The sequence below is a fragment of the Chroicocephalus ridibundus genome, chromosome 3 (assembly GCF_963924245.1).
Source record: "Chroicocephalus ridibundus chromosome 3, bChrRid1.1, whole genome shotgun sequence".
NCBI classification, from domain to species: Eukaryota; Metazoa; Chordata; class Aves; order Charadriiformes; family Laridae; genus Chroicocephalus; species Chroicocephalus ridibundus.
In genome coordinates this window covers 16,116,845-16,140,307 of record NC_086286.1, presented here as the reverse complement: position 1 = coordinate 16,140,307, position 23,463 = coordinate 16,116,845, and the positions used below count along the sequence as shown (strand labels likewise).

The 23,463-nt window shown below is 41.4% G+C and overlaps 1 protein-coding gene across 1 annotated transcript in view; it reads left to right on the top strand.

The window, feature by feature from the left end:
- ALK (ALK receptor tyrosine kinase) overlaps positions 1-23,463 on the top strand; it is a 328,277-nt gene that overhangs the window by 77,960 nt on the left and 226,854 nt on the right. The window contains exons 2-3 of the mRNA XM_063328138.1: positions 7,977-8,096; positions 20,268-20,432. Of these exons, the coding sequence (XP_063184208.1) occupies positions 7,977-8,096; positions 20,268-20,432 (285 nt within the window). The remainder of the gene's footprint in view (positions 1-7,976; positions 8,097-20,267; positions 20,433-23,463) is intronic.

Below are 23,463 nucleotides of genomic sequence, written 5' to 3'. Positions count from 1 at the left end.
GGGAAAATGAACTTTTTTTTTTCTTCTTCACACCCATCCAAGCTCAGTGCTGCAGTGCAGCGCAAGAGGGTTTTAAATGCTCACGTCTTGTGTGACTGTAGATGGATTCGAGTTGGAAGGGGGACATTTAGTTGCTATATATGAAAGCAAAAAATGTTTCCTAAAGTTCGTTACAAGCATATCCAAAGCCAGAGGTAATGACGTGGTATGAAAATGCGGGAGGAGAAGCAAGTTACCACCATTTTCATCCTGACCAAAGAAGTCTTTGAAAGGTAATGCAGGCTGCTTCCTCAGAGAGTGAAAAGCCTCCTGCAGACCACAAAGATTCAGATCTGCGCCAAAACCTTCAAATACTCATTCCCATGATGTTTAAATGGTCAAGGAATTTTTGCATGTAATTTTGTCCACTGGAACTTAAGAACTACAGAGACAAAACTGAGTGAACATTGAATGCCACCCCTTGAAAACAAGAGACGGATCAAAAGGCAGATGTTGAGAAAAACGTGAGCTTGTATTAAAATTTGCAGGGACTGCGGGGCCACTGAGTATCTAAATATCTGCAGCTGTGTTAAAGTGATAACTGCTTAGAGGTGCAAGTTTGTATATGCATTCTGGTTTAGTACACAGCCAATGTAGTACAAAAGAGGGTTTTAAGTGTGTAAAGAACAGGAGGTTGTTTCTGGGTTTGTTTCTTTTTTTCCTTAATCCCACTACTTAAAACAACATAGGAAGTGTGCAAATCTGATGAGAGACTCCCAACTAGGTCTATGTCTTAAATGTGGAAGTGGCCATGCAGAAATCCAAGGTAAAGGCACTGTATGGTTTGAAGTCAGTACGTGTAATGAATTATTAAAATTCTGTCAAACCAACTGTTATTTTTGTTCCTTGAAAGCCTGACCACTGTGCTTCTAGAGGTTATGTTAACTGGGAACAGGCTCAGGGGAAGTACTGTGGAGGAGTAATCTGAGACATGCAAATAGATGGACACTGAGAATAAGAGGGATTGGGACCCCAGTTCTGACAGATGAGAATCTTACTGGTATAGCATATATACTGGTAAGCAGCTGCTCTGAAGTCCTTTGGATGAGGAATGCTGTAACGGAGGGTCCTTCTAGGGGTCGGTCCGGCAAGCACTGGAGGGCTCCCCATGACTGCGAATGGAGGAACTCTCTAGTGTTGACGCACGTGGACCCAACGTTAATATTGCCCCTCAGTTTTGTTGGAGGTTTTTCTAAGCTACAGTAGGCCAATACCCCAGACGACAGTGGAAGGATCACTTTATTTTTACACGTACAGAAAAAATTCAGAGCCTCTGCAACCTGGAAGTACTTTAGCGTGCCTTAGTGGAAAGGTTTCCGATTGCACAGACTTTATCTTGCGCTTTCCTGCTGGCTGCAGTGGCTGGAGGTCTGTCCGTGCTGTAGGAAACAGCTGGACGTAATGGCTTCTGGTTTTCACTGGTCAGTAATTCAGACACATTGGTTATCAGTCCAAAGACAAGTATTGCCTTGTGTTGAAGTACCACAGCCCCACAAAGTCACCCTCCCAACACTCCTTTTCCAGTTTCGATCCTAAAATACCTAAAAGCTGATACAACGCACAAGCATCCAAAACTCTGGATATGTGTTTGTAGGTAGAGCTTTGCTGCTAGAAGGGCTTTTCCCCTTTGTTTAGACAGGCAGGAGAAGCGCATCCCTGCCAGCAGCCTCAACTTTTGAGGGGACAAACCCGAGTTGAGAGCAGTTCAGTAACTAACATTCAGTCCTCTGTTGCCCACAGAGATACTTAATTGTGCTGTAAAAGATTATTAGGGCAAAGATTACTCTACTGTTGGGTTTTTTAAAGTTGGGTTCTTGTATGCACGCAGACGAGTAACAACTTTAAGCTATTCCGGGTCTGGTCTGTAATTGAGACCCCGAGCTCTTTATCAGTGATTCATTTCCGTTTCGTGGTCTCTTACTGGGCAGGTCTTCAGCAGCTGCAGAGCATCTGAGGTGTATGCTCTAGATGGCAGTATATTTTTAAACTATATTAGTTGAGCTGGGTAGAACATAAGCCTGGTCATTTAAATTGTGGGTTTGTTTTTTTTTTAATGCTCTTTGCATGCCACTTGCTTTCAAAGTAGAAATTAAAAGCTGCTTAGATTTTACAATATACATTCAAATGCCAAGAAGAATTCACAGAAAGCAGAAAAAAACCCAATATTGTTTCCCCTTGCATTTTTAAGAATAAAATGTGGATCTTAATATTTTTTTTTTCCTGTAATGAGCAGCAACACGTGATACTTGGTTAATTTTTCCCTGTCACAGTGCTTTTGTGGAATTGTAATTTGGGTGTTCTGTGCTCCTCTTCCAGAGCCAAGGTCTGATGATCAGACTGCATCTCCCCCATTTAGCGCAGACTCTCCTTGCATCAGTAAATGTCCGTGGGATGGGGTAGGTCGAGGGACTGCCTAGTCGGTAGAAAAGAATGGGGCTGTGGAGCACCTACTTGCTGATTGAATTAGTCAGTTTTGAGGCATTTGGGTTTTTTCAATCAAAAGTTAATATTCTCTGTGAAAAGATGATGTAAAAAAAATACGTTGCTAACAGAAAGGGGCTAAAAAAAATGTTTGAATAAGCCTTACAAAGGCAAAAAAATTATAAAAAATTAGTCAGGGCCAGAAGGATAACACAGTTGTTGAGTTAAATACAGTCTTATTAGTGACACATGCTTCATGTACAGGAAGTGTATGCTATTCCCAAATTTACTCATCAAGCATCTGCCAGTCAGCGTTGTTGATCACTTCTATGCCTCATGCAGTGCATCTGACTGAATCCACTATCCACAGGTCTGCTACAGCCCACTAAATGCAAATTTTTTCTCCACAGCAATCCAGCACGGGTTCGGTGACACACGTACTATCGTTTATTTGCACTCATCAGGCTTTCAATATGACATAAAATCATTGTAACATAATGCATTATTAAATATATTTTCCAACTGAAAAAGATAAACTTGACAGACTGTCAGAGAACATTTTTGTACTTTAGAAAAGGTTTGTAAAAACAAACCCTGGAGTACATCCACCCATTAATGTAAGTAACGCTCACCAACTATTCAGAGCAAGAAACTGCATGGAATGAGCTTGCCCTTTGCCTCGTTCTCTGGCTTGACTGTAAACAGAATTTGAATTTTGCTTCTGAATGTCATTTAGACAATGATTTGTATGAGCATAGTTGAGTCTATGGATTATTCACAAAGCGTTTACTTGGGCTGTTTGTTGGTTTTGGTGCTGCTTGCTCACCTCGATATAATGTGTTCTTTGCGCTTTCATGGATGACTGAGTATGTTTGTAGATGGGAAGAGGGGAAAAACGAAAGTTTCTAAGAGGCTGTATGAGTACTGTTAGTGGGATTTTGAGGATCAGTTGTGAGTTTAAAAGCTTACAGGGAATTCTCAGGCAGTCTTTTTTGCCCTGGTTGCATCCCCTTACCCCACAAAAACTGAAACCAAAGACTTTTGTGGAGCCAGGAGCTCAGGAATCCTTTACAAGGACCTCAAGGGCATACACTCTCAGCTAGAGAGAGGCAAGCCTGAACATCTTGCTGGTCGTAGCCAGCCAGGGCTTCATAAACGTCAGGGTCCTGAGAGGTTCTTTTGCAAGATGGAGATGTTGGGCTTCAGGGCCCCGCAGTGTTGGATCTGCCTCTTCCCAGAACGTCTTTGGCCTGCCTCTGGTTCCCAGAAGTCCACAGAGGTTTCCATACCCAGGGCAGTACAGGTGTCTGTAAAATTTTTGTTTTGGCAGTTTTAATGAAGTGAAATTGGCTTTGTCCTGATTAGATTTTTTTTTTTTTTTTTAAATCAGGGAAAAGATAACTGTGTAATATTCTTTCTGTGGAAAATTGCTACCTTTTACTTAAAACTGGGATAACGTTTTTTGAAATGTCTGGCTTCCCCAGAGACTGGAAAATTCAGATCTTAATGGAGGCTGTTTCTAAACACATCATTGTACTATTTGCTCATAACGTCTCTATCGCTTGCTGTTATAAACCAGAGCCACAAACACTACTAATGTTGATTTCTGATTTCTACGCAAACAAATATGAATGATTTTGAGATATTTTTCCAGATGTAGGTGTAGCTGAAAGTACACGTTACTCTCAGTTATTAACTTACACATCCCTGGCAACTCTGAAATCTAGAGTACAGGTACATGCAGGTTTGTCACCTCAGGTTCACCACTGAGAAACTGGGAATAATACAGCTCAGCAAAGTGAGAAAGGTTATCCATTGAGTAATGGAGCAATATGCAAAGCTAGTAATGAGCAATACTCAGTTACATGTAGGTGCACTTTTTGGTTAAAAAAGGCATGGGTGTTTTGATAAAAATTCAATTACGTTTTTGCACTGCACGGAACTTAAAAAAAACCTCCATATGTTAATTGCTGGGGATCTTTCTTCCTTCTTCCAGAAAGGGCAAAAAAGGGAGGAAATGCTGTTTGTTTAAAAATGACCCAAGTAGAAAGATTTTCTTGTTGTTCCATTCTTATGTGAACATGCAGGGTTATTCTGTTAAAGAGGTATTTTTCATTAAAATAATACATAAATATTTAATTTAATGAATTTGTGGCCTAGAGGCTTGACTTCAGTATACATGAAACATTTTTTATTTTTTTACCAAAACTCTTGGTGAGCCGAATGAATTTCACATCCCCTAAGGAGATTCCTTTGCACAGGTTTAAAACCAGAAATGTCAAATGTTCTCTTCAGGTGCGCGTTTCTAGCTGTGATGGAGTACCTTTGGTCATGATTTGGCCCTGGATATTTCTTTAGGCAGGAATATCAAAGAAACCTCTGTTGTACCTTGCCATACTTCTAGCTACTAAAAATGGAGCTGTCAGCTTCCAGTTCCTAATCCATTAATTTTTTTAAAGGTTAGGGTTACTGTTGACAAGTGACAGAGCACCCTGGTACTAACAACTGGGATGGGAAGTTAACATATCTAAAAAGGAGGAGACAAAATTTTCATAGTGCTTTTGGCTTCAGTATGAATTGTTTTGGAGAGGGGAGGAAAAAAACCTTTATTTTGTAAAACGGCTACGGTGTAGTGTGCGTTTGCATTACCCTTGCTGCGCGAGAAGCATTTGTTTAGCTGATACAGTCTTCTGTAATTACCTTTCTGGATGTAAAATGCCCTGAGGGTGGAAGAGGAAAGGTCTCTCCTTTTCCTAACCTATAGCTCACTCTGAAATCAAATCATTCCTCACTGTGAAGAGTAGCCTGTTGGCTATACAAAAACCTTTTACCCAGCATCTTTCTCTGAAGATAACTTAATTGGGAAAGATTCATAACTTCTGATACAATCTTCTTGTCTTCAAGTTCAGACCAATAGCCCAAGCAAATCATTTGAGATGAAGTTCCAAAATTAATCCTAAAGAATATGGGGAAAAAGCAGTTCTTAGGTTGAAATGAATTGAACTGAATCCATTCCGTTTTTTAAAAATAGAGAAAAACTTTCAATTTTTTATGTTATCTCTTATGCACCTCTTACTGCTCATAGAGGGGAGGCTCGGGTGCCTGGACTGCCCTGTCTTTTCTGCTCAGATTTTCAACTTTATTCTTTTTATCTCAATTGGTATATATTGGTGACAGAAGGAACATTTCCACTTGGCTGAGGCTGAAGGTAGGCACGGTTTCTGAAGAACGCAGTGTGTAGTGCGTTCCAGTTGTCAGAGGCGTTTTTCTGAAGGTGAGGAGTGCCAAGGAATTTGGGGTATCGCAGCTGATTGTTGCGTTCCTAATTCCCAGGTAAGGCTGGTCAGGGTAGGAGCAGTGATTTAATGTTGAGTTCTGTGGCTGCAGCATTAAGGAGAGAAACGCACCTCAGTGACTTTGTCTCAGGTGATTTTTGCCATGGGAACACAGATGGGGAGCAGGTCAGTTTTTCAGGTTTGTGTGAAGTTTTCACAGGATTGCAACCCCAAGGCTTGGCTCTCTAAGTGCATAACATCTACGTATGCTTCGGTCTATTTAGGGATAAAGAGGCCGCGGAGTTCTCGCCTGTGGGAGATCCGTGATTGGTGTTTAGGATATTAAATCATTGCCCATTCTGGAGAGTCACTGGGTACAGATGTACAAAGCAGGGATATCGATACTGGTCAGACATCTCACATCAGGCAAAACACACACTGCTTTTAAAACCAGCTTATTTCAGGTGCTCATTTTTTATTAATATTCTTCTTTTATTTATTATTTTTATATTAGCATCAAAGTGAAGCACATTTGTAGGAAAAAATCTGCTTTTAGCAACTGTTATAACTATTGTAATGAAACCTGACATTACTTGCCACAACCAACCGTATCAGGGGCTACTGAAAGACGTGTCAGCTGTGTCTTGATGTTAGGAAGGAAAAGCCAATATAAAGGTTATTCCATAGTTACTTACCACTTCATCATTCACAGTTGAAGGCAGGACGCTAGGTTTGATACCTACTCTCATAAATCACTGGCCTGATCTTCTGTGTTGCTACATTCCAGACAATAGTGGATATTTAGTTATTGTACCGTAACTTAGCATGGAGACCAGGTTTAATTGAGCCATTAGGGATATTAATTTTTTTCCAGTCAAGAATGGCTTACAGTACAGGGTGAAGTCCCTTCTTATCTGAAGATTATTACTCTAAGCAATGAGCAAGAGTTGCAGCTCTCACATAAGAATGGTTATTTTTCTCTTTGTTTCACTATCGTTGCTCAGTTACAGGAGTGTGCTAAAAGTGAGATTGCACCGAGAATGAGATAGGGCACGACTACCAGTTGGTATTTAAGCTTCTGACAAGTCCCTATGAAATTTTCAATCAGTGGAAGTGGGAAGCTGGGCTAAGCAGAGCTTTAACAGAATCAAAGCAGCGTTTTCCCCAAGGCTTCAGCTGTTTACCACGTTTACTATTATCCTCTTAAATGTGTCTTTTATTATCCGTTACTATTTATCCATTCAAGAGGACAGTTCTTCAGCACTCTGAATTAATTATTACTCTAAGTTAGTTAATTCCTATTGTTACAGAAAGTTTTACCAAACTTTTATTAGGAGGTATTATCAAATCGTTTTGCTGTTATTACAGTGAAGCTTAGGCTTGCACCTAAACTAAAAGAATTCAAGTAAGCAGCTGTAGTATTATTGACAAAAATATTATTTAATAGAACAGAAAAAAGTACTTTTTATTTTCTTTCTGAAGAACAAATTCCTTATGGCTTCTCTGAGAAATCAGAACATATTAGCAATCTAGAGGTTTACTCTGTTCCATCAAACCAACCTTCCAAACACAAGTTTTGCCTGCCTGTATTTCTGTAAAGTTAAATCCTACCTTTGCCCTGAAGACCTCGAAAAATGAGATGAGAATACTCGAAAAATGAGATGAGAATCTTCAGAAAATCCAGCTGAAACATTCACAGGGAAAATCTGTGCTTTCAAAGTTTACAGAGTTCTCGTTTGCTCATTGACCTTGCGTGTTATTTCAGATACTGTTTCTCTTTGCCCCTCTAATATCATTGATTGTCTTGCGGAGCTAGTGCAGGTTTGTACAGATCCTCACCTGTTCTGGGTCACTGTAGTAGTCTAATCCCCAAAAGCATCTTTGAGATGCATTAGGTTGTTGAACAGGAGCTGGGTACGTGTTGGCCTGTTCCACGTATGGGATCTCCACGTGTGAACAAAACTTTAAAACAATAAATTGAGGGACTGAAATGTCAAAGAGAACTTAGAACCAGTGTGAGATTAAAGTTTACGGTTTTCCTAGGTGATGATAATTTTGCTCTGTACAGCAGTTTCTCTCCTGTCTCCTTCTGCGCACGTGTATCAGGAAGGAAGAACCAACCAAGAAGTAATAGATATTGCATATGGTCTATAAAGCTGTTTAAGATCTTTGTGCTTGATGTGTAGTATGCAAACAGCTACATCGTACATAATGTTTATTTTTCTTTTTTTTTAATGAAAGGTTTGAGCACTTCCGATCTCCCAGCAAGCAGCACGTCTCTTCCTCCTGGTTACTCTGCTTGGAACTTGACCTGGATCATGAGAGATACATCCCCTTTCTTCTCCCATAGAGGACGACACAGTGAGTAGCATTTATATGTTATTCTCAAGAGATTGTAACTAACTGCCTAAGGATTTTGGTATAATACTGGAGCAAAACAATGCAAGTGAAATGCTTGATGGTAAAATATCCTTACTGTCAGGCCCTGAGGGCCCTAATAAGCCCTACTGTCCCTTACCGGGCACCCCTGGGGCCCATGGACCCAGAAGCCCCATTTCAGCCCAGCCTAGGTTCAGGCTGATGTCCTGACGTGTTCTTGGCCCATCACCGTCTCCATGGAGGTGGCTAGTGACCTTGGCTGGCCCAACCTGCCCTGCTCCTTCAAAAGCAAGGTCCCGGACTGTAACAGTAGGGTGCTGCATTGGAATCCAGTGATACTATAAAGAGAAGAGCTGTGTACCGAACTTATTTTTTCCCTGTTCTCTGGTATGACCTATTTGCTGACAAACCATAGCCATTCTGCTGTGAAATACTATGGTCGTAGTTAGGACCAGACTGTATAAGGCAATATCTAATATGCAATCCAGAAAGTGGCTGAAGTAGAATATATCTACTATATATCTACTACCAGTCTCTATGAGGGGAGATAAGGTGCTGAGAGGCTAATAAGATTTACTCACCCCAAGCCTGTAATTATCTGCTTGAGGGAAAAGTTTGACCTACCTATATGAAGGAGTCCCATATTTCTTCAAATTTATGTTGCAGCCTTTTATGTGTGCAATATATATTCTTTCCACTGGCATACAATATCTGCTCCTAGCTGTTGTATCTGCTTGAACGATGAGGACACACCAATTTCATTTTGGAAGGGACAGTAGTACAATCTTTCTTCCCCTCACTTGGTTTTCTCAGATGTTGCAAGGATGATTTTTAATTTATCCTTTATTACTTCTTCCTAAACTGTGAGTTTCTCAGTAATACCATTCTAAGGGAAGGCTTTGTTCTTAAAACCTAAAAGCGTTGATTCCATCTGACAGCATCACATGGAGATAAATGTACTGCATCTAAGCAGAAATGATTTATTATGATTTTAGCTGGTTGCACAAGACCAAGTTCTACCATATTCCAACCATCTGTTTTGCAAGGAAAGGCAAGAATTTGATGAGGTGTTACACAAAATACAGTCTTCACTCAGGACAAGTCTAAACTGTTTTCTCCCTCAGTAGGTATAATTCAGGATATTTACCTTGAAACCACTGCAGAATCTTGAAGAGGGGCAGGAGTAATTTGGGTTTTTTTTCTAGCTTTGCACTTTAACATTTCCAGAAGTTGGCAGAACCTCCTTTACATGAAAGGGGCAGCAGTAGCCTTCAAAATCACACGTTTCAGACTGGAACACTGCATAGCATCACTAAGCGGACATACTTCCTGCCACTTCAGATATGCAGCATGTGGTATGTGGAGTAGAGCCTGCAAGCATAGCCCAAGCCTAAGAGGGCAATTCTTAAAACTTCTCTCTATTCCTCTGCATACCTGCAGCGTATATGCACCTGAATGTTTATTAGTAAACTTCCCAGGGATCTAGATTTCTGTCCGGAACAGCTATGAGCATGACAGGGGTGGACAGTGCCTTTCAGCAACTGATTATTTGCTCTGGATCTGAACAGCTCTGTGAAGGGCACACAGGGACTCAGCAGAGCAAGGCAGAAGGCAAATTTAGACCATCCAAGTTCTAGGCGAGTAACCTTGTCCCAGGACCCACCCCCGCCTTCTGATTAAGCAGTTAATCCAAAATCACACCAAAATCATTAGCAGAAATAAAACCCAGCAGTCCTTTACTAATAGAGTGTTTTCCTCTTCTGTCAGAAGCTTTTCTCCCTGCTTCCAGCATGATTAAGCTCACAGAATGCTCTATAAAACTTCTGTCAAAACTTTGTTTGCCTAATCATCTGATAGGACCCATCTAATTAACTGTCTGACATTGCTGGAATGGGGCAATATTAGTTGTCTTCATTACTTTTTTCTTGTGTTCTGCTATTGAAAAAATCTCTTGGATTGAAAGGCTGAGTAAATTGAAATGTAGGGTCCTGCTTACTCTGCCAAACTAAGTTCCCTGCTCCTGTGCTCGGTATTAAAAATTCTAACGGACTGCCTGTAGTACTTCTGGCAGGAACAGTGCTTGATGGTATCTTTGAAACTATACACGACAATCCTAAAAGATAATCACTGGCACAACAGGACACTTGAGAGTGATGCGTTCACTCTTGGACAGGGAACTGCTGGAGAGGGTGCAGCAGAGAGCTACCAAGATGATTAGGGGACTGGAGCACCTCTCTTATGAAGAAAGGCTGAGGGATTTGGGTCTCTTCAGTCTGGAAAAAAGATGCCTGAGGGGGGACCTTAACAACACTTATAAATACTTAAAGGGTGGGTGTCAGGAGGATGGGGCCAGGCTCTTTTCAGTAGTGCCCAGGGACAGGACAAGAGGTAACGGGCACAAACTTGAGCATAGGAAGTTCCACCTAAACATGAGGAGGAACTTCTTTACCCTGAGGGTGGCAGAGCACCGGCACAGGCTGCCCAGAGAGGTGGTGGAGTCTCCGTCTCTGGAGACATTCCAAACCCGCCTGGACGCGTTCCTGTGCCACCTGCTCTAGGTGACCCTGCTCTGGCAGGGGGTTGGACCAGATGATCTCCAGAGGTCCCTTCCAACCCTATGGTTCTATGATTCACAAGACCTTCTCCTTTCTTGTCTAGAGGTTTCTAGGTTTGTCTCTATCCAAGCATTGATTAATCATCTGCCATCTCAGAGATGCAAAATCCACCTGCCTATTAGAAAATAAAGACTTAAAAAAACCCCATATGAAGTCAGAATTATCTGTGAGTTCAACCTGCAGGACAGGAGGAATCTTTAAATCTCCATATTTTTGTGTTTTCTTTTGTTCTCTTTGAAGTACGCCCAGACTATTTCATGTGGCTACAAAAAACTTTTAATGCCTTTTGCGTATGTAGACTTACGGTAGCGTATTAATCTCTCATTTGCAGCACTGATGGAACTCTGTCCTGAGGGTTACATGATTAACTGCACCCAGACACATATTTCATTTCTTGTCCTGGTTGGTTGAATATTAATTTTCTCTTCTGTATAGGTATTGTATAAGAAATCAATTGTCCACCGCATAAAATCCATTAAGCTTCTGTAACAGGGGTTCCAGACGACGGGCACCCCCGAAAGCCTGGAAGCCTTCATGCAGTTAATTCCCCCCTCTCTGCCTCATCCTCTACATCCCCACCCCGGCCAGCCAACAACACTGAACCTGGAGCATGAGCCTGGCAAGGGTATGGTGGCAACTGCAAACAGCTGGAAAAAAACCCAATGCGATTCAGCCCATCTAAATTCTGTTTTGAAAGAAGAACACGTTTCATGAGAGTAACGGCCTTAAGGGTTGCCATGTTGGACTGTTTGGGAAGCAGGAGGTGGCTTTAGCTCTTCTTACGCCACTGCGCTCTCTGTGCATCTCTTTGCCAGATCCCCCAGGGGCAGCTGAGCTCCTTGGCTGTTCTGAACCAGCTCTGTGCAAAATGTAGAAGTACCTCTCTCAGGCTGTGTCACACTTCTGCAATACAGTTTACAGATTATTTTTTTTTTTGTTCCCCCCCCCCCCCCCCCCGATGTTTAGGAAATAGTGGTGTTTTGGATTCCACAGTTAACTGGGACTAAAACTCAGGGGCAAATAGCAGATTCGGCTACCAAATGACTAGTGTGCTTACAAATGTCTACAAAAGATGAGTTCAGCAGAGGAGGAGCACATACCTTCAAGAGTGCATCATTATTCACAGCTTTGATTTAATAGGGACTAAAAGCATAATCCAAAGGATGGCCTCTATTAACAATTTATTAATAATTTCACTCAGCTCGATGTCTTCAGAAAACAAATTTGACAGGCTTGTTGTTGTTTGATTTTTTTTTTATTTTTTATTTTTTACACTTTCTAATGGAATGTTGTCTGTGATGAGTTCATCATTTCCTGAATTGGGTTTGCTAAAAAAAAAAATAAAAAATGCATTGGACTAATTTTACTGTGGAATATTTTGGGGTCATTCTCGCTGTGTATTTGATGGTTAGTGGCATGGCGGTCGCTCAGTGACGTGTCAGATTATTGATTTTTTTTCTCTGGTAGGTCATGTGCAGCTTGCTGAATTCAAGTACTCATGTGCACGTATTCAAAATACCATTTTGTTCATGTGAGTTGGATACCAGATAGATACTGCTGACACAAAGCTCAAACAAAAGGGAAGAGAAACAAAAGGGAGAGAAAGAGGGCACCAGCCATATGAATTTGTGTTACAATTAGGTTCCTATGACTACTTGTTTTAAAAATCTACAACAAATCAGACTAATACTGATGTCTTCAGAATGATAAAGCCATCATGACACTTAGCTCATCGTGGCATGGATATGAACTAATTGTTACAACAAGTTCCTATTTGGAAGGTGAAATAAAGTCAGGGGAGGAATGAGGAGAATAATACTTTGTCCCAGAGGTAAAATGAATCAATTCTTTCTTAGTAAAGATATTGCAAAAGTGATGTACTACCTTAATTCAAACATCCTTTTTGCAGTCTTAGAAGTTCTGTCACATAGTTTTGGAAATAGTGTTATGACTATAATAGCGCAAGACTTTAATTAACAGCAGTTATTCACACCAGATTAATAGAATTGCTTGATAAAAAATAGCAGATGCGGTGACCCCATATACATATGCAAGAATTGTTTAACAATTAGATGGTATTTTTGCCACGTGCAATGGTGCTGAAATCCAGGGGGAGGAAAATGACGGGAAAAGCAGCATCTGTCTAGCTAAACTGGAGGCTGTGCTAAGCAAGAAAGATGAAAAAAATCTTATTAGGGAGAAATTTTTAGTTTCTTTCAAGTTACTCTTTTCCTTATATCCTCTTTCATCTGTAGACAATATGCCGATGACAGCTCAACATTTTTTCAATAATAAAATAACATACAGTAAGACAACAAATGTCTTTTCTCCCTGTCTCTCAAGTATTCATTTTCTCTAGAGATCTCTCAAACTTCATGCAAGAGGTCCCTTGTATGAATTGTCAAAACATGACAGTTCATCCAACCACTGTTTTGCGCCAACTGGAGCATGTTTTCTAACAATGGCTGTTAGTCGGTACTTCAGTCTTTTGGCCAGAACTGGCATTAAAAATGCACTTTCATTTATTGTTTTTGCTGCATGCAGGGGAGACTTGGTGGACAAATATTTCTTGTGTGGAGGATGAGCTCTGTCACTTCTCAGAGCTGAAGAATGAAAATGAGTGCTATTGCTGGTTGTTCTCCTCACACCTCTCTCTGTAGCTGTCTTGAAAGACTGTGCTTATAATTGATTGATAAAGGAGTCCTGGCCCTCTTCTTTGTAGCTTGATTTCCACCGAACAAAGCAGCTGTCAAAGATTTTGGTGATTCAGTCCCTGGTGTGCACTGAGGAGCTGGGTGGATATAAAGTATTTGCTGTCATTTTAAAGATTCTCTTAACAAATAAATGAATGGTTGCATTATTGCTGCTTTCTCTAAGCAGTGGCCCATGCAGCTGTGGCTCACTCCCCAGGGGATTAATTTAAACACTCCTGGTACCAGGAGATCCCTGGGCTCCCTGGGGAGGCAGGCAGCTCGTCCTGCGCCTGGCACTGGCCCTCTTCCTGGGGGCCATTCCCTCTTCCTATGCAGCAGGTGTCTTTATGCCTCCTGGGGTGTAGTACTGCTCCTCTAAAACATTATTTCTTCAGAAAGCCATCGAATTTTAATAGCTTCCCCCCCCCACCTTGGCAGAAAACCTTGGCAGGTTTTCCTCTCAAAGTGGGCAGTGAGGGGACGAGCAGCGCTGGCGCAGTCAGCTCTGACCTTGCTCAGTGGGTGGCGTGCCTCAGCTATACCCTCGCCCAAAACATGCCAGGGATAAACCAGCTGCTGTGAAATCTTCCTGGCCCACAGCGAGCTCTGACGAGCCCTCGGGGGCATGCACCTGTGAGGGCTGGCCCGGCAATATGGGCCCCCTCCGGCACCAGTGGCAGCGCAGGCCTGGTGGCCTCCTGCCACCCTGACAGGGCCAGGGCTGCTGTCCTGCCATCCCTGTCAGGGATGGGCCCCACTCCTTCCTGGTGAGCTGGAGGTGGAGGGGCTGGGAAGCCTCTGCGGAGCGAGCAGGTAGGAAGAGGCCCTGGGCAGCAGGAAAGGACAGGGCACTGCCTTGAAGGGTGTGTGGGGACCTGAGGCAAAGGGGGCAAGACGCTGAGGGTCTGCCTTCACCGACCCCTACTGCGACACCTCCTGTCCTCCCCCATACCCCAGCTGGCCAAAAGGACATGTCCCCATCCCCTAGGTGAGGGCCTGGCCACCTTACCCGGCACTGGGGTTCGGCCAGGGCTCTGGGCCTGGCCTGGCCCCAGGGATCACAAAATGGCCGCCGGGGCGGTGGCTGGGTGGGGCGGGCTGGGCGTCCTAGCGGGGAGAGAGTGGGGACAGGCTCACCCCGACTGGACATCGACACTCAAGGTTGGGGGAGCATACATGAAGACTTGCTGGTGAGGAGGAAGGACACATCTCTAAGTAGCTTCGAATTAAAAGGAGGTCCCTGACAAACACAGGCCTCTCCTCAGGGCAGGGAGAGAGGGGTTGGTGTGCTGACAGCTGCTCTCCTCACCGCTTCGCTTGCACTAACTGAGGCACGTCAGGCGGGATGGACCCCAAAGCCGCGCTGTACGGAGCGATGCCATGGGGCTCCTTGAGTGCCTCCCCAGTTCCTCCCCTTCCCTGTCACGCCATGCTGCTGCCCTCACATTTGTCAGCTCCTGGAGCAGCAGCCCAAAGACCAGGCAGTTACTGTCAGCGCAGGCATTTGCTGGGGTGGTAAGGCCTGGGGTACCTGGCAGGGATATACATGTCATACTATTCCTTAAAATGTGCCGGTTTGCCCTTTCTTAGTGCTGAGCAATGGAAGGAAGCAGGTGAAAATATCTCTTCAGGCTTGCTTTCTTGGCAGAAACAAGGCAGTTAAACCCTGCAGTTGTTTTTTTTCTTTAATTTGTGCAACTGCTGACACCTTTTTCCCTTTCCCCTTGTGTTGTTTTCTGTGCTGTTCCATCGTCTGGTGGAGTTGCTCATTTTAAATTGCTGCTGTACCTCCAGTTGCACGGTGGAAAGGTGGCACTAGGGATCCATTTGCAAAGAGTTTCACCCCTTCTTTGTGCCAGCAAAGGGCCCGCTTCCAAGGGCCAGGCCTGTATTTGGTGTGCCTTCTTCCACGAGGTCCTCCTGGGTGTTCGGCAATCTGCTGAGCTGACAGCCAGAGAGCACGGTCTCCTATTTATGCTCCATTTTTGGGGAGAAATACTTAGTGCTGTAGGCTTCCTTGTATCACGCCACATTGTACCCCTGTACTGGTGGATAGAAATTCAGAAGGGCCTGATGAGGCAATCAAAACCCTTAGATTGAATACCCTGTGCCCTTTTCTATCCAAAGGGAATGGGGAAGGCTTTAGGAACTGGCTCTGTCTCTAGGATTAATAACTGGAAAATCAATTTGTCATTTCCCTGTCATAAATTAAAAGCTTATAGGCCTTATAACATGAGTATAATAGAGGTTAGTGGGTATTGATGGAGGTCTCAAAGCTCACTCAGCAGAGCACATCTCTACTATACAATTTAAATTATGTCTCCTCCACAAGGAATATCTGTCAATATTTATATAAAAAAAGACATCCTGCACAAGAATATTTTATCTGTTTCTATACTGCTGTTGCGATTGTTGCAGCTGCAAGAGGTGTGTTCTTGAGGGAGGCTGTGGTCCCATTTTGATCGCTGTAAGTGGCCTCTACATTGTGCATTTGTGTCTGTAGAAGTAGTATAAATTAGTTGTGTTTAAGATAATGAGATGCCAGGTAGGATGTATATCTCTAAGCTGGTCCTTCTGAGAACAGAGAACCTCAACCCACTCCCTTGTCCGTTGTAGTGAGGTTAGAAAACAACCACACCTTTCCAAAGGGGTGACCAGCTGAGAGTAATAAGAGGAGTGATTTGTAAGAGTCAGCAGACCAGGAGTGAAAAGGACCCTTTTAAGTCAGGCACACTAGAACTAGAAAGGAGCAGTCTTAAAAGGAAATCACCTGCTGGTAAGGTTTTTGTGGTTTAAAGGAGAGGTCGTTTAAAACAAATAAACCTAGTCTGTTGTTGGGCAGATGAAGACAGGATAATCAGACTAGTTTCTTAAAAACAATAGGCTTTTAATATCTCTTTAAATTAGAGTATTTTTGTTCTAAATAAGGCATGTTTCTGTGATGTGTGGTTACGTAAATGATCTGAGATCATTCAAAGAGCGAATGATCCATAATCTGACCTGCAGCAATGTAAGAGGATATTTCCTGCAGATTACTGTGTTTTGGCATATTATTTATAGTACTATTTTAAGATATTTGTTTATTAGAAAACTCTAATGAGTTTAATTGAAACAGATGTAGTTGCCAGATATTTTAGTTGTTTGTGCACAAATTATTGCTGTTAAGTATGTTGACTAAAAATAAATAAATTGAAGCACTCACAAAACTCTAACGTCATTAGACATTCACAGATTCCACTGTCTTTTCAATTGGATAGTAGTTTAATTTACTTTTCAGTCTGTGATTGGTATCCTGTATCTTCTTACCTACCAGAAATTGAAATGATTGATGCCTACAGCCTTTCTTAAACAGGTGTTTATCTTGATTTGATTATAAGAATCACTTTTGTTTCCTCTTTAAAGGTGTAATGATGAAATAGACTTCTAATAAATTAGCTGTTCTGTTTCTCTAGCATACGGTGGTTGCAGATGCAAAAGATTGTTGGACAAGGGATTGGGTTTTTTGCAATGTTATTAAAAAGAGACTTTGCAATTTGCTGGAACTTAAATTCCTATAGAGCCTTTAGGATCTATAATGTCAATATAGCTGTGGCATAAATGCATATACTAGATATAAATCTTTGTGACATCTCTTTAAAAAAAACCACCAAAAATCACAAAACCCCCCCCACTTTACTGACTAGGCACACTATTCACAGTCCTAAAGCTCTGTATCTAGTCAATTTATATTGGTAGTAGGTTTGAAAAGTAATTACTGAAAGTTGTGTTAGATTTAATTACCTTTCCTGCAGTGCTTGCTGTTTTTCAGAAAAGGTAGAATGGCTTTTATTCAGTTTCCAAAGGCATATGGCTACTTCTTTATGTGTTTAGCTGGGCAAGAAAAAAATAAACTTGGTGTCGTGTTTAAACATGTTAAGACAATAATTGACAGCAATTCAAATATTGTGAAGCTTCTGTATTTGCAAATGTGGTTTATATGGTCTTGCAGCAGCTACCACACCAAGAGCAGCTATTCAGTGAAACAAATGTATGCATTGTATATAATGCTTTTTTTATAAAGTATATTACATTGTCAATACTGAAGGACATAGCAAAAGAAGAAAAGCTTGAGGGTAGCAAGTTAATGTTAGGCTTGGATGACTGGATGCTGTTTGCATAGACTTTGCTGTGTTGCATCAGATAACATTTCTTTGCCATAACATCGTTTCTTTGTACTGAATAGGATAATAGGACAGAAATTTGTTTCTGATACAAGATTCATTTCAATAAGAGCCTATGAAGAGTGCAGATTATCTGGTGATGTGGGGCAAACTATTAAGTCCTGTAAAAGATGCAAGCAAGTTTTCATTAAATCGCAGGTGCTCTCAGATGTGTGAGCCAAGTAGTCTCCTCCTCTGTGAAGGAATAACCTGTTGTAAAGGCTGTTCAGCTTGACCACAACAGACATCTTAGATCATATCCACTTTTCTGTAGGCTATTCATTGCAAGGGAAGGAAATAGTATTGCTACATGCCTTTTTTTCCTTTACTTTCACCCCTTCAGGCAGAGGCATCAGTTGTCTGCAGGGGTCATAACACTAAATGTGATGACTGTTATTTAATCACATACCCCAATTAAGTTGTCCCTTGTAGGTCAGAGGCCTGCTGTGTTAAGGGCTTCACAACCAATTCATAGCTCCTCTTTTGAGGAGGAGGTTCTGGAAAGTGAGACTGAACAGGGGAGCTGAGCTGGCTGTCAAGTGCTTGTAGGCACCGTAATTAGAGTGTCAGGGGGCGAGGACTGGAGAAGGAAAATGAGAGTGCCTTGTGGATATCCGTGAAGGGCTTCTCTGCTTGGGGGCAAGAGGGTAAGGAGCACAAAGGCTTCTGTTCCCAGGAGCTGGATGCAAGGAGTGGAAGCAAACAGTGACTGCTGGAAAGCTCATGAAAATATGCCAGACTGGTGGGGGAGAGAAGCCCACGAAGAATGAAATAGTTGATTTGAAATGATTGTTCTTGCCATGTGTTGTTCTTGGCCTGGGCTTTCCCTTCTGTCGTCCTGTGGGTTCTGTCAAAAAAGTCCTTGCATGAGGTGTGTTTCTCCCCCTGTCTTTTTTTTTTCGACAATGCCTTAAAGCACATAGTACTCAAGGTGTTCCCTGTGACTAAACTATACAGTAATGAGGGTATGTCTTCTGTAAGATGCAGTTGAGTATATGGTTGCTCTTTTGTCCATTTGGGCTTTGATACAAATTTCAATAGACTCCTAACACTTTATACGGTTAAAAAAATGTTGGGTTTGTTTTTTTTTTTTTGAAAGAACATCTAAGGGACTAGAGATAAGTGGTCTGAGGTTTGGGTATGATATTGCAGTAGTAAACTGTATAGCATGAATATATCCACTGTTCCCTGCTGCCTACATTGAACTGTGCTTCATATATCATGAAATTTATATTGATAACAGAGGCCTGAAGAGCGTAGCAACTTGTGCGTTCAAATTTCAGGAAATATGTATAATCCTTCTTACTGCTGCTTTGCGGTGTATATGGATTCCTTACATTATATTGTTTCCATGATGTTCTGAAGCATTCAAAATGCTGAGCGAATGATAAAACACCTGATTAAGAAAATCAAATATAAACTGGAAAAATAGGCTCTGCTCCTTCCAGCTTGCTGTTAAAAAAGGCAAATTAGCTGGGAAAAGTATAGTGAGAGGGCAACAGTATTAACCTTCAGATTAGAAAATGTTATATCACCAGGAGAATAGGCTGAACTACATAAATCTGTGCACACTAAGGAGAAATTAGATGTTTAATAGAGAATGTAATTGAAGTTTTAAAAAAAGTTAGTTAATTTGACTAATGTCAATTCAGATTATTTGTTCCACTTGCATAGATACGGCAGGACAGTAGACAGTGTAGAAAACTCCAAAAAAACCTGTATTTTTTTTTTTGTTGGGCTTTTCAGAAACGTTGAGTTAGTTCAGAAAAGTTTCTTTCCTTTACTGAATATTGTGTTGAGTGCTGACTGTGGTGACAAAAGCAAGTGTATACAGGGCATTCCAGAAAATTTAGCAATCTTGACGATTAAAGGTAAAATCCATGCAGCTTATTGCTGCATGTGTTGTTAAGCAACTTGAATTACGGTGTGATAGTAAATTGGACACTGGGAAGTGAATCATAGTTGCACCAGCAGGGTAATTGGTTTCTGAAAGAGAAACATCTCAAAAGAAACGGCTGTGCTAGAGGCAGATGCTGGCTATACTGCCTGGAGGCTAAAGTTTTGCAGCAGCAGATCAAGCTTCTGCTGCCTCAGTGAAGCGTTTCAAACCCAGGGAGTCAGAAGGTTGCTTCGCGGGGTACAGTGCCTATGGCTACCAGCATGTCCCATATGCCCAGGATATATGACTCGCTTTGCAGAGTCCTGTGCTCACTGAGATGGAACATGACTATGAAGCATGTCAGTAGTCTGTGCACTGTAATGGTCCTGGTTGAATTTGAACCAGCATCCCAGAAGAGATTGGCTTTCTGTCCCATTTTATCTGTTTTTATCTATTTAATCTATTTCCTTTTCAGTCTAGATGACGTCTTTCCCTGCTTTAGCCTGTACTGCCCTTTTGTCCATCCTTGAAGGGGAATTACTGGCTCTTGGGCCTTCCTCTTGATTTGCTGCTACCTCCATAACGAACCGCTCTGTGCAGTCCATTTTGGACACGTTTTTGCCTGTCTGTTTATGGACTTCCTCCATATCTTTCAACCTCATTGTATAACATAAAGTATAAAATGAATGTGTATACACACCTTCCAGCACAGAGGAGGCTGGATTTAATGAATATGTTATGTTCTATGTCTGTTTTCTTTTTTCTAGTATTTGACTGCAATTTTGAATCTCCTTGTGAGCTGGAATATTCCCTTTCCTCAAAAGATCTGGCAGCCTCTAACAATGCCTGGCTGAGAGTGAGCGCAGAAGAGATTTCACAGCTAAACATCCTGGATGGACCGGAGAGAGATCACTCTGAGAATACACCGAAAGGTAAGATGAATTACAACTATGTAATACCTTTAGTGTGGTGGTTAGTTTTAAAAACAAACAAAAATCCTCCACCCAAAAAACCACACCAAACTTACCAAAAAACCCCAAAACTCCACCAAAGCAAACATGTTCTCTTAAAGTCCTTAAGACAGTTATAATCCTTTTGCTGCAACAGACAGTGAGTGCAAACAGTGTCACAAACAAAGGGAGTCATTTTGCACATGAAGGATCTGTTTTTTGTCTAAAGGCAATCTGAATCATATATATGGGAAGCAAAATATCCAATGTAGCGTTGCGTAAAATCTGAATCAGGCTGACCCATGCCATGGACAGTATTTGGATGAGAACAATAGTATGGTGCCTATGTTTAAGGTCATTCGGTGGTTGGAAGAGATTAATAAAATAGAGTCTGGTTTTACCTCTGCTCGAGGTGCCGTTTACTGCTTGCGTATTTGCAGACCATTTTAGGCAACATCCTTGTGCCCAGGGCTTAGGTTTTATGTTTGGTCAGAAAACAGAAGATGAGTTTTGTCCTTAATATAAGAAAAAAGTTCCTGTCTCTAAAGAGAACTAGGAAGCATGAAAAGAGGGGAGTCCAATAGACTTTTTACCTTCCTTGGAAAAATTTTTGTTGGAATTGTTTTTCCTGCTCATGATCCTATCTGTGAACAGCATAATATTTCATTAAGATTATAAGTGCTAAAACGATTTTTAGGTGTATTTGTGTTCTTCTAATCCTGGGAAAGCAGAAAAATTCGTAACATCCTTCCTGCTGCTTGAAATGTCTCCTTGTAAGGGTCATATAGTACCTAAATAAACTGTGGTAATAAGATGCATGAATGAATGTTATGGAGGCCAGAAGTTTAAAGAAAGATCAGGTGAATTCTTGCAGAATACATTCATCACTGGTTATTTAATTCAGTAGTCTGTTTACAGTCCCTGACTCAAGAAGCCTCTATTAAAGAAAGCTGCAAGCAAAAGGATCCTTTTCTTAGTAGCCAGCACCAGAGATGGCATTTAACTTTGCAGACCTGAAGTCTGACTGCTTATAACAGCTCTTACGTTCAGGCAAATACTGTGGAAAAGTTTCAGTGCCACTTTCTTTGACATTCTTTGATTCTTTTTTCTCATGCATATCAATAGTATAGTACTTTTCCCCAGATAGCTATTATAAATTAACTTTAAAGGCTCGTTGCTTGAGCACTGATTCACGAGCAAACCGAGTCATTTTGTTGGGATTTGTGTCATGTGTAAAGCAGATGGACCACATTTGTGATGCATGCAAATATCTTCTAATTTTCACATCAAAGAACATAGATGCGCATACTAAATTTCTTGCTACAAAGATACAGTTAAGTGAAAATTTAAGGTAAATTGGAATGTCTGCTGCCTGAGAAGGTGTTTTCCTTTTTTCTAAATTCTCATGCAAGCTGGCTACTGATGAAATTTAGGAATTAAAACCTGCTTGTTTTGAATTGAGAAGAGTAGCAGTCACTTTCCTGGAGTGAGGAAAAAAATGGGGGAAAACCTGTGAGGAAGTAAATGTATTGTTCCAGGTGTAGGGTCTGGCCGGGTGACTGTGGTGCTGCATATTGTTGATGTGTGTTTCTTCTGGATTCTTTTTGGTAAAGTTACACCTTTGTCTGTATTCAGTCAGTTTTATATGTTTGTCAAAGCAGAAGAGGAGACTGTTGTCTGTCCCTATAGCACAAAAATGAGGGTAGTATTGGTTGATGATTTCCAATTGCCTACTGGGATAAAATTCCATTTCTAAGTCCAAAGTTTCGGGTGTGTTTTTCCTTTTTCTTCATCTGGAATATAAGCAATTTAGCAGAACACAAGCTTCAGCCTGTTTTTTCCCATTCTGAAGGGCAAGTATCCAGTGGAACATTGAATGGATTTAGATTTGTGGGGTGGCACGGTGGTTTGTTTGGAGTGTTTTCTTTGCTTGTTTGTTGGTTTGTTGTTGGTTTTGGTTTGTGTGGTGTTTTTTTTTTTTTTTAAATTATCATAGTCAATGATAATTTAATCTAGAGCCCCTCAGTAGAGCTGTAGGTCTGCATCTCATAGATGACTGTAACTCTTGTGCGTATAAAGACTCATTTGAAAATCAACACTTGGAGCTAGCATCTCTCTATTTTAAATCACTTTAATTACAGCTGCTTGGCACAGATAGTTGTGTGGTCTGTTTCAATCTGAAATAATTAAGCACAGTAATTCCAACCCCCACTGTTTCCTGCAAATTTTACTTCCAATTATCTCAATCTCATTTCATCTCCTTTGCAGACAGTAATGCACAGAGATAAACAGATAGCATAACTAGATTTTGGGATGGTTTAGCTCATCCTTGTCACTTGGCTATCAAGACATGTCAAGACATTGATAGAGACAAATGCCTTGGGTATGATTCATTGTGTTTCATATAGGTTTCTGTAAAAGGTTCAGTAGGAAATTATTGGTAGATATCCCAAAGAGAGACATTGGAACAACTTCTGTGTCTTTGCCCCTTTCGACGCAGCATGATACAGCTCAGTCTCCAGGCATCAGGACGAACCAGCATGGATGAAGCTACCTAGACAAAGAACTAATTTCAGGTGTCTCAGCATTTGGTTAGTCACATCTGAGTGCTCCACTTGCGTGACGTGTTCAGCATGGGGTGTCACACAAATCATCGATTGAGAATAAGAACAGATGGTGAGGTGGCAGATTTCGATATGAAATTGTCATGGTAAAAGTTTGGAGGTATGGTTTGCAAGGAATTGAAAAAGGATGCTTAACCAGATAATAGTGGCAGGTGAAATTTAGTGTTGATTATTTGAATTGAGGTGGGGGGAGAAACAATCTGAGTTAGGCATATATAAGGAGAGATTCTGAGCTAGTTGTAATCACCTAGGTGGATTTGGGGGTAAGAATAGAGCTGTGAAAACATCAACTCAGTAGCAGTCACAAAATAAATGTGATGTTCAGATAACTGGGAAGGGAGTAGAAAATAGGAGCAATCTGCTATAGTATAAATGCGTGGGGCACCTCT